The sequence below is a fragment of the Chiloscyllium punctatum genome, chromosome 44 (assembly GCF_047496795.1).
Source record: "Chiloscyllium punctatum isolate Juve2018m chromosome 44, sChiPun1.3, whole genome shotgun sequence".
Lineage (NCBI taxonomy): Eukaryota > Metazoa > Chordata > Chondrichthyes > Orectolobiformes > Hemiscylliidae > Chiloscyllium > Chiloscyllium punctatum.
The window spans coordinates 13,016,912-13,033,122 of NC_092782.1; the positions used below are offsets into that span (position 1 = coordinate 13,016,912).

General features: G+C 42.0%; 1 protein-coding gene across 5 annotated transcripts in view; it reads right to left on the reverse strand.

Annotated features, from left to right (window-relative positions):
• LOC140466734 (ATP-binding cassette sub-family C member 9-like) overlaps window positions 1–16,211 on the reverse strand; it is a 190,225-nt gene that overhangs the window by 133,557 nt on the left and 40,457 nt on the right. For all 5 annotated transcript variants that reach the window (XR_011955272.1, XM_072562268.1, XM_072562265.1 and 2 more), the window contains exons 3-6: window positions 15,250–15,371; window positions 13,982–14,148; window positions 8,893–9,135; window positions 95–280 (exon numbers count right to left, since the gene is read on the reverse strand). Coding sequence is in view for 4 of the 5 variants with exons in the window: in XM_072562268.1 (XP_072418369.1) it covers window positions 95–280; window positions 8,893–9,135; window positions 13,982–14,148; window positions 15,250–15,371 (718 nt within the window). In the remaining variant the exon portion in view is untranslated. The remainder of the gene's footprint in view (window positions 1–94; window positions 281–8,892; window positions 9,136–13,981; window positions 14,149–15,249; window positions 15,372–16,211) is intronic.

Here is a 16,211-nt window from a genome sequence, read left to right on the forward strand (position 1 = left end):
TTTCTGGCCATTACTACTTAACCTGCTTAACACAAAAACACATCAGTAAGAGCGGAGCACAGAAACTAAGCAACGTATGAAATCACAAACTCACAGGGCTACTCGATTTGCTGGTCTTGCTCAGGTGGTCGACAATTTTAAAGATACAGAGGGGGCCAGCAAAACCTAGAAGGTCGGCCAAGTAGCGGAAAGTGCTGCTGAGAAAGATTGGTCGACCGTACGCCCTGTACATGGAATGCCATATCGACGGAGGCTGCTCGCCTGGGAAATGTGCATCTTTCTGCAGTGAACAATAAAAACAAGAGGTTAATTCAAACCAAGTAACTGTGCATAATGGAAGAAGCAAACAGTTTACAAGCAGGGCAGGGGCAGGGAGACTGTTAACAATTTGAAAGTATGACACAAGATATTAATTCTGGATTAGTGGGGCTGGAAGAGCACAGCAGTTCAGGCAGCACCCAAGGAGCAGCAAAATCAACGTTTCGGGCAAAAGTCCTTCATCAGGAATAAAGGCAGAGAGCCTGAAGCGTGGAGAGATAAGCTAGAGGAGGGTGGGGGTGGGGAGAAAGTAGCATAGAGTACAATGGGTGAGTGGGGGAGGGGATGAAGGTGATAGGTCAGGGAGGAGAGGGAGGAGTGAATAGGTGGAAAAGGAGATAGGCAGGTAGGACAAGTCCGGACAAGTCATGGGGACAGTGCTGAGCTGGAAGTTTGGAACTAGGGTGAGGTGGGGGAAGGGGAAATGAGGAAACTGTTGAAGTCCATATTGATGCCCCGGGGTTGAAGTGTTCTGAGGCGGAAGATGAGGCGTTCTTCCTCCAGGCGTCTGGTGGTGAGGGAGCGGCGGTGAAGGAGGCCCAGGACCTCCATGTCCTCGGCAGAGTGGGAGGGGGAGTTGAAATGTTGGGCCACGGGGCGGTGTGGTTGATTGGTGCGGGTGTCCCAGAGATGTTCCCTAAAGCGCTCTGCTAGGAGGCGCCCAGTCTCCCCAATGTAGAGGAGACTGCATCGGGAGCAACGGATACAATAAATGATATTAGTGGATGTGCAGGTAAAACTTTGATGGATGTGGAAGGCTCCTTTAGGGCCTTGGATAGAGGTGAGGATAATTTCCAATCATTTTGTTTACTAGTGAAATTGTCCTGAGGATCAGTAAGTTCTACACCTGAAGTTGGAGCAAGGAATAGAAAGGAAGTTAAAATATCCGTGGTGCAGTGCATTCTGCAAAACCGATTAGCACGTAGCAATGTCAGTTTATTCTCTAGTTCAGAAATCAACCAAATGTTGAAAAGGTCCAGTCTTCCTCTTTGTCCTACCAACAAGATCCTCGAATGCTCCCATTTTAATGTCTAACTATTTCTAAAGAAATATTAGGCTTTGAACTTCACTGCTGTTGCTGGGCTGTTCCAGATCGATATAGAAATGGTTTTCAAAATGTGACATTCCTATTTTAAATGTCTGACCCTGGGTGCTATTCTCAATCTGTATAAAATATTTGAAACCCTTAGGAATCTAGAATGGATGTGATCTTTGTAGAATGACATGGATTAAGAAATGAAGATGCAGGGCATTTAGGAAACTGGGAAAAAGATGGAAGGGTGGCTCTGTTAGTTAATAGTGATATTAGCACAATAGAAAGGAAAGATGTAAGTTCAAATAACTGAGATGTGGGACCAGCTTGAGTAGAAAGAGTGGTGTACATGGCCCCTACTGTGGGGTGGAGCACAAAGAAAAAAATGATGAAAGCTTGTCAGGAAGACATGATAATCATGGAAAACATTAACCTATCTATGAAATGGAAAGGTCAGATATCTAAAGGTAGCCTAGATGAGGAGTTCATAGAATGTTTTCTGGATAGTTTTTTAGAACAGCATGTTTAAGTGCTGGATGGAGAGCAGACTATACTAGACCTAGTATTTTACAATGAGGTAGGATCAAATAATTAGATTAGATTAGATTAGATTACTTACAGTGTGGAAACAGGCCCTTCGGCCCAACAAATCCACACACCCCCGCCGAAGCATAACCCACCCATACCCCTACATCTATATCTACCCCTTACCTAACACTACGGGCAAATAATGCTGAAGGCAGGTAGCAATGAGCATAATTTGATTGAACATTATATTCAGTTTGAATGAGTGAGAAGTGGGTTAAGATTTTTTTTTAATGAGGACATGAAAGCAGAGCTGGCTGAAGTAAATTTGGTTAAATGCTAGTTCAATAGAGATGCAGTGGCAGACCTTTAAGAGGATATTTTAAAATACATGGATACGTTCCAATGACTAAGAAAATACACATCATCCATGATTAATGACAAATTATAAGAAGTGTGTCAGACTTAGAGGAAAAGCAAATAATCATGCAAACACAGGTAAAAAAAATTAAAAACAGCAAAGAATGACAAAAAAAGATGAAATTGGAGTATGAGAGAAAGCTAACCAGAAATATTAAAATTGATAGTAAGAGCTGCTATAAATATTAAAAGAAAAGAAAAGTTAACATGAATAAAATATGAATGGGCAATTAATAATGAACAGATATATTGCATCAGTCTTCTCCATAGAAGAGATGAGTAACATCCCAGAAGCATCAATAGATCAGGAAATGGAAGGGAAAGAGGAACTCAGGAAAATCACAATTACCAGAGAAGTAGTCCTGAATAAATTATTGGAGCTATGAGCTGGCAAGTGCCCAGGTCTTAAAAGTTGTCAGATAGTTGACATATGATTTTAATTTTTTAAAAAGTCCTTTAATTTGTGAAAGTGTCATTAGATTAGAAGATGATATTTGCAACTGCTTTATTGAAAATGAAAGAAGACAGAAAGTAGGAAACTAGAGGCCAGTTAGTTTTAAATCTGTCATCGGGGAAATTGTAGAATCTACAATTAACAAAGTTAGAACAGGTCACTTGGATAGGTTCAAGGTAATCAGTCAGAGTCAATATTGTTTGGTGAAAGAGAAATCATATTTGATTCATCTATTGAAATTCTTTGAGGAGGTAACACGTGTTGCGGACAAACTGAAACCATTGGATGTACTGCACTTAGATTTCTAGAAGGCATTTGATAAAGTTCCATGTGAAAGGTTGTGATGGAAAATGAAAGTTCATGGTGGACGAGGTATCATATAAGCTTGGATAGAAGATTAAATGGGCATTTTATAAGATGCTGGAACATCAACTGCTAACATTTTACAAAAGTAACTTGGAGGAAGAGATGGAAGATATTCTGGCCAAATTTACTGAAAACACAGAAGTAAGTTGTGAAGAAAGCAAGGAGGTTACAAAAAGATGCATAGATTAAGTGAGTGGGCAAAGATACGGAAAATGATGTGGAAAAGAATGTGATATTGTTCATTTTGGCAGAAGAACAAAAGAAAAGCATATTATCTAAATGGAGAGAGTTGCATACAGAACTGGGTGACCTCGTGTATAAATCATAAAAGGTTAGGGCAAAGGTACAGCAAATAATTATGAAAGTAATTGAATGTTATCATTTATCATGTGGGGAATTGAATACAAATGTGGAGAGTTTATAATTCATAAAGTCAGAGTTATTACAGCACAGAAACCGATCCTTTGTTCCAACTCGTTCGCACCACCAGATATTCTAAACTGACCTAGTCCCATTTGCCAGATTTCACCCAAATCCCTCTAAACTCTTCCTAATTATATAATCATGCAGATGCCTTTTAAATGTTATAATTGTACCAGCTTCGGCCACTTCTTCTAGCAGGTCATTCCATACACACACCACCCTCCGTGTGAAAATGTTGTCTCTTAAGTCCTTTTTAATTTTTCCCCTCTCACCTTAAACCTATGCTCTCCCTAGGACTCTTACCCTGGGTAAAAAAAGAGACCTTGGATATTCACCCGATCCATACCCCTCATGATTTAAAGTAACCTCTATAAGGTCACCTCTCAGCTTCTGACGCTCCAGGGAAAAAATGCTCCAGGCTTTTCAGCCTCTCCCTATAGCTCAAACTCTCCAATCCTGGCAATAATCTTGTAAATCTTTTATGAACACTTTCAAGTGTAACAATATCCTTCCTACAGCAGGAAGACCAGAATTGGATGCAGAATTCTAGAAGTGGCTTCACCAATGTCCTTTACAGCCATAAGATGATGTCCCATCTCCCAGACTCAATGTGTTACAAATACCTTCTTCACTACCCTGTCTATCTGTGACTCCACTTTCAAGGAACTATGCACCTGCACCCCAAGGTGTTCAGCAACTCTCCACAGGGCCCTACCATGAAGTGTGTAAGTCCTGCCCTGATTTGCCTTTCCAAAATGCTACACCTCATAGTTATGCAGGGCACTAGTGAGACCACATCTGTACGAAGTATTGGTCACCTAATTTAAGGAAGAATGTAAATGAAGGCAATTTGGAGAAGGTTTAACAGACTAATACTTGGAATGACAGGGCTTAATTATTATGAGAGGTTGGATAAGCCAGGCATGTATCCAACAGAGCGTAGAAGAAACAAAGATGACTTGATTAGTCATACAAAATCCTGAGGGGTCTTTGGCAGAGCAGATGTGGGAGATGGCATCTCTTCTTATGGCAGATTCTAGAACTAGGCCTCGTAATTTAAAGTAGAAATTGGGCAAAAACAAACTTCTGGAGGGTCATCAGTTTTTGGAATTCTTTCCCCGAAAAGGCTGGCAGGGTAATGGGGAGTTGTTGGGGAGGGAAATAGTGGAAATAGAGTCCTTGAATAGAGTCATAGAGATGTACAGCATGGAAACAGATCCTTCGGTCCAACTGGTCCACACCAACCAGATATCCCAACCCAATCTAGTCCCACCTGCCAGCACCCGGCCCATATCCCGCCAAACCCTTCCTATTCATATACCCATTTAAATGCCTCTTAAATGTTGCAATTGTACCAGCCTCCACCACTTCCTCTGGCAGCTCATTCCATACACTTACCACCCTCTGCGTGAAACTGTTGCCCCTTAGGTCTCTTTTATATCTTTCCCCTCTCACCCTAAACCTATGCCCTCTAGTTCTGGACTCCGACCCCAGGTAAAAGACTTCGTCTATTTATCCTATCTATGCCCCTCATAATTTTATAAACCTCTATAAGGTCACCCCTCAGCCTCCGATGCTCCAGGAAAAACAGCCCCAGCCTATTCAGCCTTTCCCTGTAGCTCAGATCCTCCAACTTAGGCAACATCCTTGTAAATCTTTTTTGAACCCTTTCAAGTTTCACAACATCTTTCAGATAGGGAGGAGACAAGAATTGCATGTAATATTCCAACAGTGGCCTAACCAATGTCCTGTACAGCCGCAACATGACCTCCCAACTCCTGTACTCAATACTCTGACCAATAAAGGAAAGCATACCAAACGCCTTCTTCACTATCCTATCTACCTGTGACTCCCCTTTCAAGGAGCTATGAACCTGCACTCCAAGGTCTCTTTGTTCAGCAACACTCCATAGGACCTTACCATTAAGTGTATAAGTCCTGCTAAGATTTGCTTTCCCAAAATGCAGCACCTCGCATTTATCTGAATTAAACTCCATCTGCCACTTCTCAGCCCATTGGCCCACCTGGTCCAGATCCTGTTGTAATCTGAGGTAACCCTCTTCGCTGTCCACTACACCTCCAATTTTGGTGTCATCTGCAAACTTACTAACTGTACCTCTTATGCTCACATCCAAATCATTTATGTAAATGACAAAAAGTAGAGGACCCAGCACCGATCCTTGTGGCACTCCACTGGTCACAGGCCTCCAGTCTGAAAAACAACCCTCCACCACCACCCCCTGTCTTCTACCTTTGAGCCAGTTCTGTATCCAAATGGCTAGTTCTCCCTGTATTCCATGAGATCTAACCTTGCTAATCAGTCTCCCATGGGGAACCTTGTCGAACACCATACTGAAGTCCATATGGATCACATCTGCCCTCATCAATCCTCTTTGTTAATTCTTCAAAAACTCAATCAAGTTTATGAGACATGATTTCCCACGCACAAAGCCATGTTGACTGTCCCGAATCAGTCCTTGTCTTTCCAAATACATGTACATCCTGTCCCTCAGGATTCCCTCCAGCAACTTGCCCACCACCGAGGTCAGGCTCACCGGTCTTTATTCCCTGGCTTGTCTTTACCGCCCTTCTTAAACAGTGGCACCACATTTGCCAACCTCCAGTCTTCCAGCACCTCACCTGTAATTATCGATGATACAAATATCTCAGCAAGTGGCTCAGCAATCACATCTCTAGCTTCCCACAGTGTTCTAGGATACACCTGATCAGGTCCTGGGGATTTATCCACTTTTAACCGTTTCAAGACATCCAGCACTTCCTCCTCTGTAATCAGGACATTTTGCAAGATGTCACCATCTAGTTCCCTACAGTCTATATCTTCCATATCCTTTTCCACAGTAAATACTGATGTAAAGTATTCATTTAGTATCTCCCCCATTTTCCGTGGTTCCACACAAAGGCCGCCTTGTTGATCTTTGAGGGGCCCTATTCTCTCCCTAGTTACCCTTTTGTCCTTAATGTATTTGTAAAAACCCTTTGGATTCTCCTTAATTCTATTTGCCAAAGCTATCTCATGTCCCCTTTTTGCCCTCCTGATTTCCCTCTTAAGTATACTCCTACTTTCTTTATACTCTAAGGATTCACTCAATCTATCCTGTCTATACCTGACATATGCTTGTTTGAATATTGAAGACAAAGGCAAATATATTCTTAATAAAAACCAAAAGAACTGAAGATGCTGTAGATCAGAAACAAAAACAGAAGTTGCTGTAAAAGCTCAGCGGGTCTGGCAGCATCTGTGAAGAAAAATCAGAATTAATGTTTCGGGTCCAGCCACCATCTGAGGACAGGTCACCGGACCTGAAACATTAACTTTGATATCTCTGCACAGATGCTGCCAGACCTGCTGAGCTTTTCCAGCAAATATATTCTTGTTAAGCAAAGGGGTAAAAGGTTATCATGGTTAGACTAGAATGTGGATTTGAGGTTATAATCAGATGACCCATGATCTTATTGAATGGGACAGCAGGTACGAGGAGCTGAGTGGTTGAATACTACTCCCAATTCAAACATTTATAAGCTCTTTACTGTGTACATGTTGATATCTCAGACGTCAACATATCTATTGTTGATAGCCTGAGTTGATGTCCTAAGATCTGGGGTATAGTGCTTCATAGTGTGGGATCAATGATTGTCTAGGATCTTGTGTGCCAGATACCTGTGCAGCAGAGTGTCAATAAGCACAATAAGAGTGAAGGTATTCTGTGTTTTTGGTATGTGTAGTATAATGAGAATGGATATGACAATGATGCTTGTCATCATGTCATGGGACCATCAGTGATCATGTGCAACAGGCTATGAAGAAAAAGAAAGGATGGAATAATCTGTACTCAGTAGAGACGTACTCAGAGAACAGGATTGGGTAATAATGGTGTAAATAAGAGTTTACCAGAGTCAGGCAGCATGTCATGTAATTGTAAAGGAAACACTTGCAGTTCTCAAACTACCTGAAGGGACAAGGATTACCAACTCTCCAATGTGCAGGATAGAACCCCAAGACACAAGTGTCATTATAACAGAAATCACTTCAATACTTACCGTCCTAACAACCAACATAGAACATATACCAGTACCGCACAGTAAAGGCTCTTTGGCCCTCGATGTTGTTCCAGCTCTTTATCCTACTCTGAGATCAGACTAACCTACATACTCTTCATTGTGCTATCTTCCATGTCCTTTTCCAAGAGTCACTTAAATGTCCTCTAATGTCTCTGCTACCACTGCTGGCAGTGCATTCCACGCACCCACCACTCTGAGTAAAGAACCTACCTCTGACATCTCTCCTAACCTTTCTCCAATCACTTTAAAATTATGCTCACTCATAATCGACATTTCCACCCTGTGAAAAAAAGTCTCTGGCTATCCACTCTATCTATGCCTCTCATCATCTTGTACACCTCTACCAAGTCACCTCTTATTCTTCTTCACTCCAATGAGAAAAGCCTTAGCTCCCTCAATCTTTTTTCACAAGACATGCCCTCCAGTCCAGACAGCACCCTGGCAAATCTCCTCTGCCTCCTCTCTAAAGCGTCCACATCTTTCCTATAATGAGGCGACCAGAACTGAACACAATTTTCCAAGTGTTGTCTAACCACAGCTTTACAGAGCTGCAGCATAACCTAGTGGCTCTTAAACTCAATCCCCCCTGCTAATGAAAACCAAAACACCATATGCCTTCTTATCCACCTGATTAACTTGGATGGCAACTTTGAGGGACCTAGGGACAAGGACCTTAAGATCCGTCTGTTCCTCGACACTGCCAGGAATCCTGCCTTTAACCCTGAAATCTGCATTCAAATTTGACCTTCCAAAGTGAATGACTTCATACTATTCCAGGTTGAACTCCATCTGCCACTTCTCAGCCCAGCTCTGCATCCTGTCAATGTCCCATTGCAATCTACAACAGCCCTCCACCAACCTTTGTGTCATCGGCAAACTTGCTAACCCAACCTTCCACTTCCTTATCCAACATGTTGACTGAAGACAATGATTTTTAATGATCTTCCATAATATCACTTCAATATCCTGTATGTCACGCAAGTTAAATTCCTGAGGACAAAATATTACACTTTGCCAAGCAAAAGGTTTTGTGAAGAAAGTGTTTCTCAGATTTCACATCTATAATTCTGAAGTGTTAAATAGTATTCATGCCAAGGACTTCCAAAGTGATTTAAAGCCACGAGATTTCCACAGGCTAAATAAACCAAAATAGTTCTAAATACATGGAGAAATCAGTGGGGCAGTTTATAATCACCAATTCAGACGGAATAATGGAAGCTATCTCTTGGTGTCACAGCCAGAAGGATGAGATATCCTTCAGTTGGGTCTCTTACCTTCTGCTCTTCATAAGCATCTTTCAGACGCATGTAGTTAGTGAGAGCCCTTGTGGCTATGGGGAGCTTGCCGATGGTTTTTAGTTCTATTGGCCTCTTGTGGGCTGAAATGATGAGTGTGTTCATCCACCAGTACGTTGCTTTTGATAGCAAATTGACAAATGGCTGCAGGAATCTCACACCCAGGTCTTGCAAATCTTCAGGCGGTTTAACTTTTTTGGGGTTTGCAAAGAACACATATTTCTGGCAAGAGTGAAAAGGAAGCTGTTTAAACAAGTGTCTTGTCGGTTTTAGAATGAAACAATTTTATGGAATATAGAGTTATTCAGCATAGAGACAGGCCATTTGGCCCAACAGGTCTCACCTGTAGTTTATGCTCCACACAACAAGCGTCCCACCCCTCTACATCTAAACCTATTAGGGTATCCTTTTTCCTTGTTCCCTTTATGTTTTAGTAAAGTTTCAATTCAAATACATCTGTGCCCCTTTGGATAGATCCTGTGACAACTTTGGGAGAAATTGGCTACACAATGGGATTGTGAAAAATAGTAACCAGATGTCACTAGATCTGTCAAATTTCTTTGGAACTATCAAAGCTGTCAGGGGATTTAGCTCTGCTGGGCTTTAAATTGTTAAACAATGTGGAGTTCAAAAAAAAAAATCAGTTCTTGCTACTTTATCTGACTGTGTAAGCTTGAGATTCTAGGATTTGAGCTGTGTGACTGACTTTACAATCTAACCTTATCATAGCAGGGTAGCTGTTCATGGAACAGTTTGACTGACAGTTCCAATTTGCTTTACATTTACAGTCATAGACTCAGAGAGGTACATTATGGAAACAAACCCTTCGTCCAACTCGTCCATGCCAATCAGATACCCTAACCTAATCTAGTCTTATTTGCCAGCACTTGGCCCATATCCCCCTAAACCCTTCCTATTCATGTGCCCATCCAGATGCCTTTTAAATATTGCAGTCGTACCAGCCTCTACCACGTCCTCTGGCAGCTCATTCCATACACACACCACCCTCTGCGTGAAAATGTTGCCCCTTAGGTCTCTTTTATATTTTTCCCCTCTCACCCTAAACCTATGCCCTCTAGTTCTGGACTCCCCGACCCCAGGGAAAAGACTTTGTCTATTTATCCTATCCATGCCCCTCATGATTTTATAAAACTCTATGAGGTCACCTCTCAACCTCTGACAATCCAGGGAAAACAGCCCCAGCCTCTTCAGCCTCTCCCTGTAGCTCAAATCCTCCAACCCTGGCAACATCTTTGCAAATCTTTTCTGAACCCTTTCAAGTTTCACAACATCTTTCCAATAGGAAGGAGACCAGAATTGCATGCAATATTCCAAAAGTGGCCTAACCAATGTCCAGTACAGCTGCAACATGACCTCCCAACTCCTGTACTCAATAATCTGACCAATAAATGAAAGATACCAAATGCCTTCTTCACTATTCTACCTACCTATGACTCTATTTTCAAGGAGCTATGAACCTGCATTCCAAGGTCTCTTTGTTCAGCTACATTCCCGAGGACCTTACCATTAAGTGTAAAAGTCCTGCCCTGACTTGCTTTCCCAAAATGCAGCACCTCTCATTTATCTGAATTAAACTCCATCTGCCACTCCTCAGCCCATTGGTCCATCTGATCAAGATCCTGTTGTAATCTGAGTTTACCTTCTTCGCTGTTCACTACACCTCCAATTTTGGTGTCATCTGCAAACTTACTAACCATACCTCCTATGTTCATATCCAAATCATTTATATAAATGACAAAAAGTAGTGGAGCCAGCACCGATCCTTGTGGCATTCCACTAGTCACAGGCCTCCAGTCTGAAAAACAACCCTCCACCACCACCCTCTGTCTTCTATCTTCGAGCCAGTTCTGTGTCCAAATGGCTAGTTCTCCCTGTATTCTGTGAAATGTAACCTTGCTAATCAGTCTCCCATGGGGAACCTTGTTGAATGCCTTAATGAAGTCTATATAGATCATGTCCACCACTCTGCCCTCATCAATCCTCTTTGTTATTTCTTCAAAAAAACTCAATCAAGTTCGTTAGGCACAATTTCCCGTGCACAAAACCATGTTGACTATCCCTAATCAGTCCTTGCCTTTCCAAATACATGTAGATCCTATCCCTCAGGATTCTCTCCAACAACTTGCCCACCACCGACATCAGGCTCACTGGGCTATAGTTGCTTGGCTTGTCCTTACCAACCTTTCTTAAACAGTGGCACCACGTTAGTCAGCCTCCAGTCTTCCAGCACCTCACCTGTGACTATTGATGATACAAATATCTCAGCAAGGGGCCCAGCAACCACTTCCCTAGCTTCCCACAGAGTTCTATGGTACACCTGATCAGGTCCTGGGGATTTATACATCTTTATGCATTTCAAAATGTCCAGCACTTTCTCCTCTGTAATATGGACATTTTTCAAGATGTCACCATCTATTTTTCCACATTCTGTATCTTCCATGTCCTTCTCCACAGTAAACACTGATCAAAGTGCTTGTTTAGTATCTCCCCATCTCTTGTGGCTCTGAAATACCTGTTTTCATCACAGGTTAAAAACTTAAATGAAATGGTTGCTTTCTTTTGAAATTAGTTGAAGGAATTTCAATACGCTCATTTTCTTAAATCAGTCAGGAAGTCTGTTTGAAATTGTGACATCAAAGACATGTGATTTTTTATCTCAGCATAGCTCTGGAGGTCTGCTAATGGTGGAACAAAAATGAGTTGGTATGGACTGGTCAGGACAAAATGTGATGGATGGAATACATAAGTTGGTGTTGGAGGTATGAGGGGACATGGGGGTGAGTAAAGAGGAATAGGCTGGCTTAGGGATCAAGAGATAATGGTAATGAGGGAAAGGCATTGATTGGTGAATGGGGTATGAAGTGCCATGGAGAGTACAAGGGATTATGGGTAGGAGGAACGTGGTGGAGCGGGTTGGTAAGGATGGGGCTCAGGGAGTGTGTGGGGTATTGGGGCAAGGACTTGAAGGACTTTTCTTGTGTTGGTAATTTTGCAAATAACTTTGGCAAGGTGCTGGCCAACAGAGGCAGGTCTTCCACATGACCCACCTCTACACCTGACAGAAACTACTCTCATTCCTGGGTCACCCAGTCCACCTCCCTTAGGGATGGCATGATAACTGAGTGGTTAGCAATGCAGCGTCACAGTGCGAGGGACCCAGGGTTCGATTCCAACCTCGGGCGACTGTCTCTGTGGAGATTGCACATTCTCCCCATGTCTGCCTGGGTTTCTTCCAGCTGCTCTGATTTCCTCCCACAATCCGAAGTTGCACAGAATAGGTGAATTGGCCCATAGTGTTCAGGAATGTGTAGGTTAGGGGCATTAGTGAGGACTAAATATAGGGTAGGGGAATGGATCTAGGTGGATTACTGTTTGGAGTGTCAGTGTGGACTTGTTGGGCCGAAGGGCCTGTTTCCACACTGTAGGGATTCTAATTTTGATTCTCCCAGGGAACCTGACCCATCTGACCCCAGCCTCAAGGTAAAGAAACCTGACCAAGAAAGCCAATTAGTTTTCCTGGGTCTGGGATTATGCACCTGAAAAATGATCTAGTAGCCATTTAAATGTTTCTCAAGCAGCTTAGAACTTTGGTATTCCCCTGCAAGTGTCTCATGAATTTCCCAATTCTCACCATCCTGTACAAGACTCAAATGAGGGATGTGATGGAACGTTTTCCAATTCCAACAAGAGAGAATCTAACCTATGACATGGTGCTCCTTTAACAAGGTTATTTTATCCTTGGCTTTTTTTTTCAGAAAGGTTGTAAAAGCTGTGATTCCAAAAGGTCTGGGTTTGAAGGGTTTTAGGGCCAGTTTGATTATAGCTAACAGATACTGCCTCATGGGAAAAAAAAAGGCTTTCCAGTTTTAAGAAGACCACTTATCCAACAAAAGGGGAGTGGACAATTCTCCCAGCTCAGCTTTCTGCTGGTTTGATTTGGTTTTTAGCAGTTTAGCTGTTCACTGAAAGCAGACAGTCAGTTTTGAGGCTGTTGATCTAAGAAACAGCAACATGGAGAGAGAGGATGTTCCATGCTGCCATCTCTCTCTCTCTCTCTCTCTCTCTCTCCTGTAAGACCCTGTGTTTGATTTTACCTTTTGTGCCAAGGGGTGTTTATGGGGATTGTTGCAAGTATTTAGAACAGCATCATTAAGTTGGTATAATCTGTTGGGTTTTTGGATAGGTTGTTATTCTATATTCTGTTCTCTTCTGTTTGTCTTTCATTTGGTAATATTGCAAATAAATTATTTAATTTAAAACTAAGTGGTTTGACAGCTGCACCACTCCTGGAATATCCACTCTACACCTTCTTAAAACAACCAGCAAAGTTAGGGTCCAGGATACTTTCCTGAAATGGTTTGAAGGGGTCTGGCCCGGTCCATAACAAACCGTCACATTCAGTGTCATCACCATCACTGGATCCTACACTATCAACATCCTGTTATTACCATTGACCAGCCATAGAAATACAGTTGCTACAAAAGTAGGTTAGAGGCAAGAAACCTTGCAGCATGTAATTCACCTCTTCACTCCCTGTCCACCATCCACAAGGCAGTGTCATGGAATACTCCCCACTTGAATGTTTTGAATTCCATCCATTCAGGCAAGGAGCTGGATACCATCCAGATAATTTCTTTACTGCTCAAAAATCTAAGGGTCATGGTGAGTGGGTGCGTAAATGGAGCCGAGTCCGCAAAGAGATCAGCCATGAATGGTGGAGCAGGCTCAACGGACCAGATGGCCTAATCCTGCCCCTAGTTCTTTAGAACGTAATTGCAAAAATATTCAAGAATCCTGACACCAGCTTGACCAGCTGTCCATTTGCCATCTTAAGCCACTTGCCATCATGGCATGCACCCTTTTTACCCAGCGCGTCACTGTCATTTTTGCTTGAATGTAATCAGTGTGAACTGTGCAGATTTGAACATGGTTTATGATGGGCAGCAAGATTTACCGGATTTGCGAGGACCAAGACCACCTCCTTATTTTTGTGAACATTAACTTTGAGCATCTCACTTGTTTCCATGACAGAATTGGCACTACTTACCCGGAATATGATCACATTTACTTCAATAGCCATCAGTGAGCCATAAAGAAAGACCAACATAAGTGTGATACAAAATCGTAGCTGGGTCATGTCCACTCCGTGATCACAGTACTTCACCAGCTTAATAGTTTTTGTGATAAAAGCCAGGACCCAGTATATAAAAAGAGCTATAAAAACAAATATATTCAATCAACAAGAAGATCTTAGATTTTTACAGTTAATTTAACATTGTAAAATCAATAAAGGCGCTTTACAGAGTAAACACATCTCGACAGTGAGCTACACAAGGATGTATATAAAACAGCTAGGTTGAAGAAGCGAATTTTTAAAAAAATTATCTTAAAAAGAGAGAGAGGGTTGCGGCGGCTACAGGGTTTAGAGGGGAAAATTGCAAAGTTTGCAGAGACATGGTCAACAACAGTTAAACAAAGGAAATTAGGGTTCATAACCTAACCCTAATACCTCGACATATCTTTGGGAACAGATGTAGTCATGAAATTTAATCTTTGCTTTAAGCTTCACTGTACCATCGCAAAAGAGTTTTTGTTTTGGATTTTTGGAGTCATCGGGTCTACCAAGAATTGCTAATGTGCTTCCTATCTCCTAAACTATCCATGTCCACTGGCGTTTTAACAAATACTGAAACCTAGGGATTCCCCCTCACTAACTGTGAATCCCTTACACCAAAGTGAAACCCAGGCACCAGAGATTGGGTTTTAACTCCCTAAATGACAGGCACCCATCCTAACTGGGGCACAGTCTCATTTTCTTAAGAAATATTAACCAAAGTGGAGTACCCATACCCTCCCACCATTTCCCCCACAGACTACATTACAGAGATTACCCTTTGAACTTGTGCTGTGAGGGGCCAATACAATGTTAACTTTAACTTTCCCCAACCCTGCAGATCCAAGTTGCTTTATTTCTCAAGACTTTGGTGTTGGTACCTAATGGGCTAGAAAGGCTGTAGGGATTCCCTATCTTTAACCGTAGTCCCTTCATCTATGGTTGGCTTTGGATGGGTACACGTGGAGACAGTAGACTACAATGGCAATCAGGAAACCTCCAGTTGAAAGTCTCTGCCTAACTAAATCCTGACCATATTGTGAGAAATTCCCACTCAGGCCTGGTGAGTCTATTCATCATGAGTAGTCAGGTTGCTCTTACTTTTCCCAAGAAGAGAATGCTGAATTTACTGATGACATATGAAGGAGAATCGCAAAGCATGGATTGGTTTGGTTCACCTGAAATTCGAAATGCATTCTCACCTAATAATAACTTTGGAAAGTTGGAAGTTTCAATATTATGATAGTACACAATCGATGTAATCGCAGCTATGAATCCCATGGTAGCAGGCATAAATAGATGCAGGTGGCGAGTGTCCATTTTTCTGTAACAGGAAACAAAGGACTGTTATCTTCTGTGAATAAGCATAAAATTACACATCCAACAATTATTTTATACGCAAATCACAGAATTATAAACTCCAGAGGAAGCCCGTGAAATTTGTATCAGCTCTTCAAAAGATCAGTCTAATTAATTTCACTCTTACTCTTACCCCTTTGTTTTTCAATTCTTTTTTCTTCAACTTTTTTTTAATGAAAAGCTATTTTAGGGTCTGCATCCACCAACTTATCAGCAAGTTCCACCGACTTATCGGCAGGTCATACAAACTCAATGCAGCTTTAAAAATTCTCAACATTTCCCCACAGGATATTTAGTCAATGTTAAATCCATGGCCTCCAATAACTGACCCTCCTGTCAAGAGAACCAATTTTTCCCTGTGTAAAATGCTTTTAAAGGTTGAGACGCAGTAAAGTGAGGACAACACTCAGAGGAGCTCTGACTGCAGGTCCAGTGAGTGAGATTAGCCATAGTTAAGAGATGTTCAAGATCACAGAGGGCAGATGACCCAACCACACAACAAGTTAAGTTTTGTGTATCCTGTCAAGAGTGATAGTAGTTTTAGAGGACCCTACCTAGATATTTGGAGGGAACATTAATTCATCATGGTTTTCTCACCCCTGAAGGATAGGGTAATAGGTTTGATCTCCACTCGAGACAGCCCTGCTAGAATGAGAACTCCAAGCCTAGATGTTGAAACTTGCATTCCTGATGCAGCAAATCAAATGACTTCTTGACTCACTTACTTGACATCAACGAGTTGTACACATTTACTCTTGCCTTCAAAAAGCAAGTCCAACCACACACAACCTAACCTACAAACCTT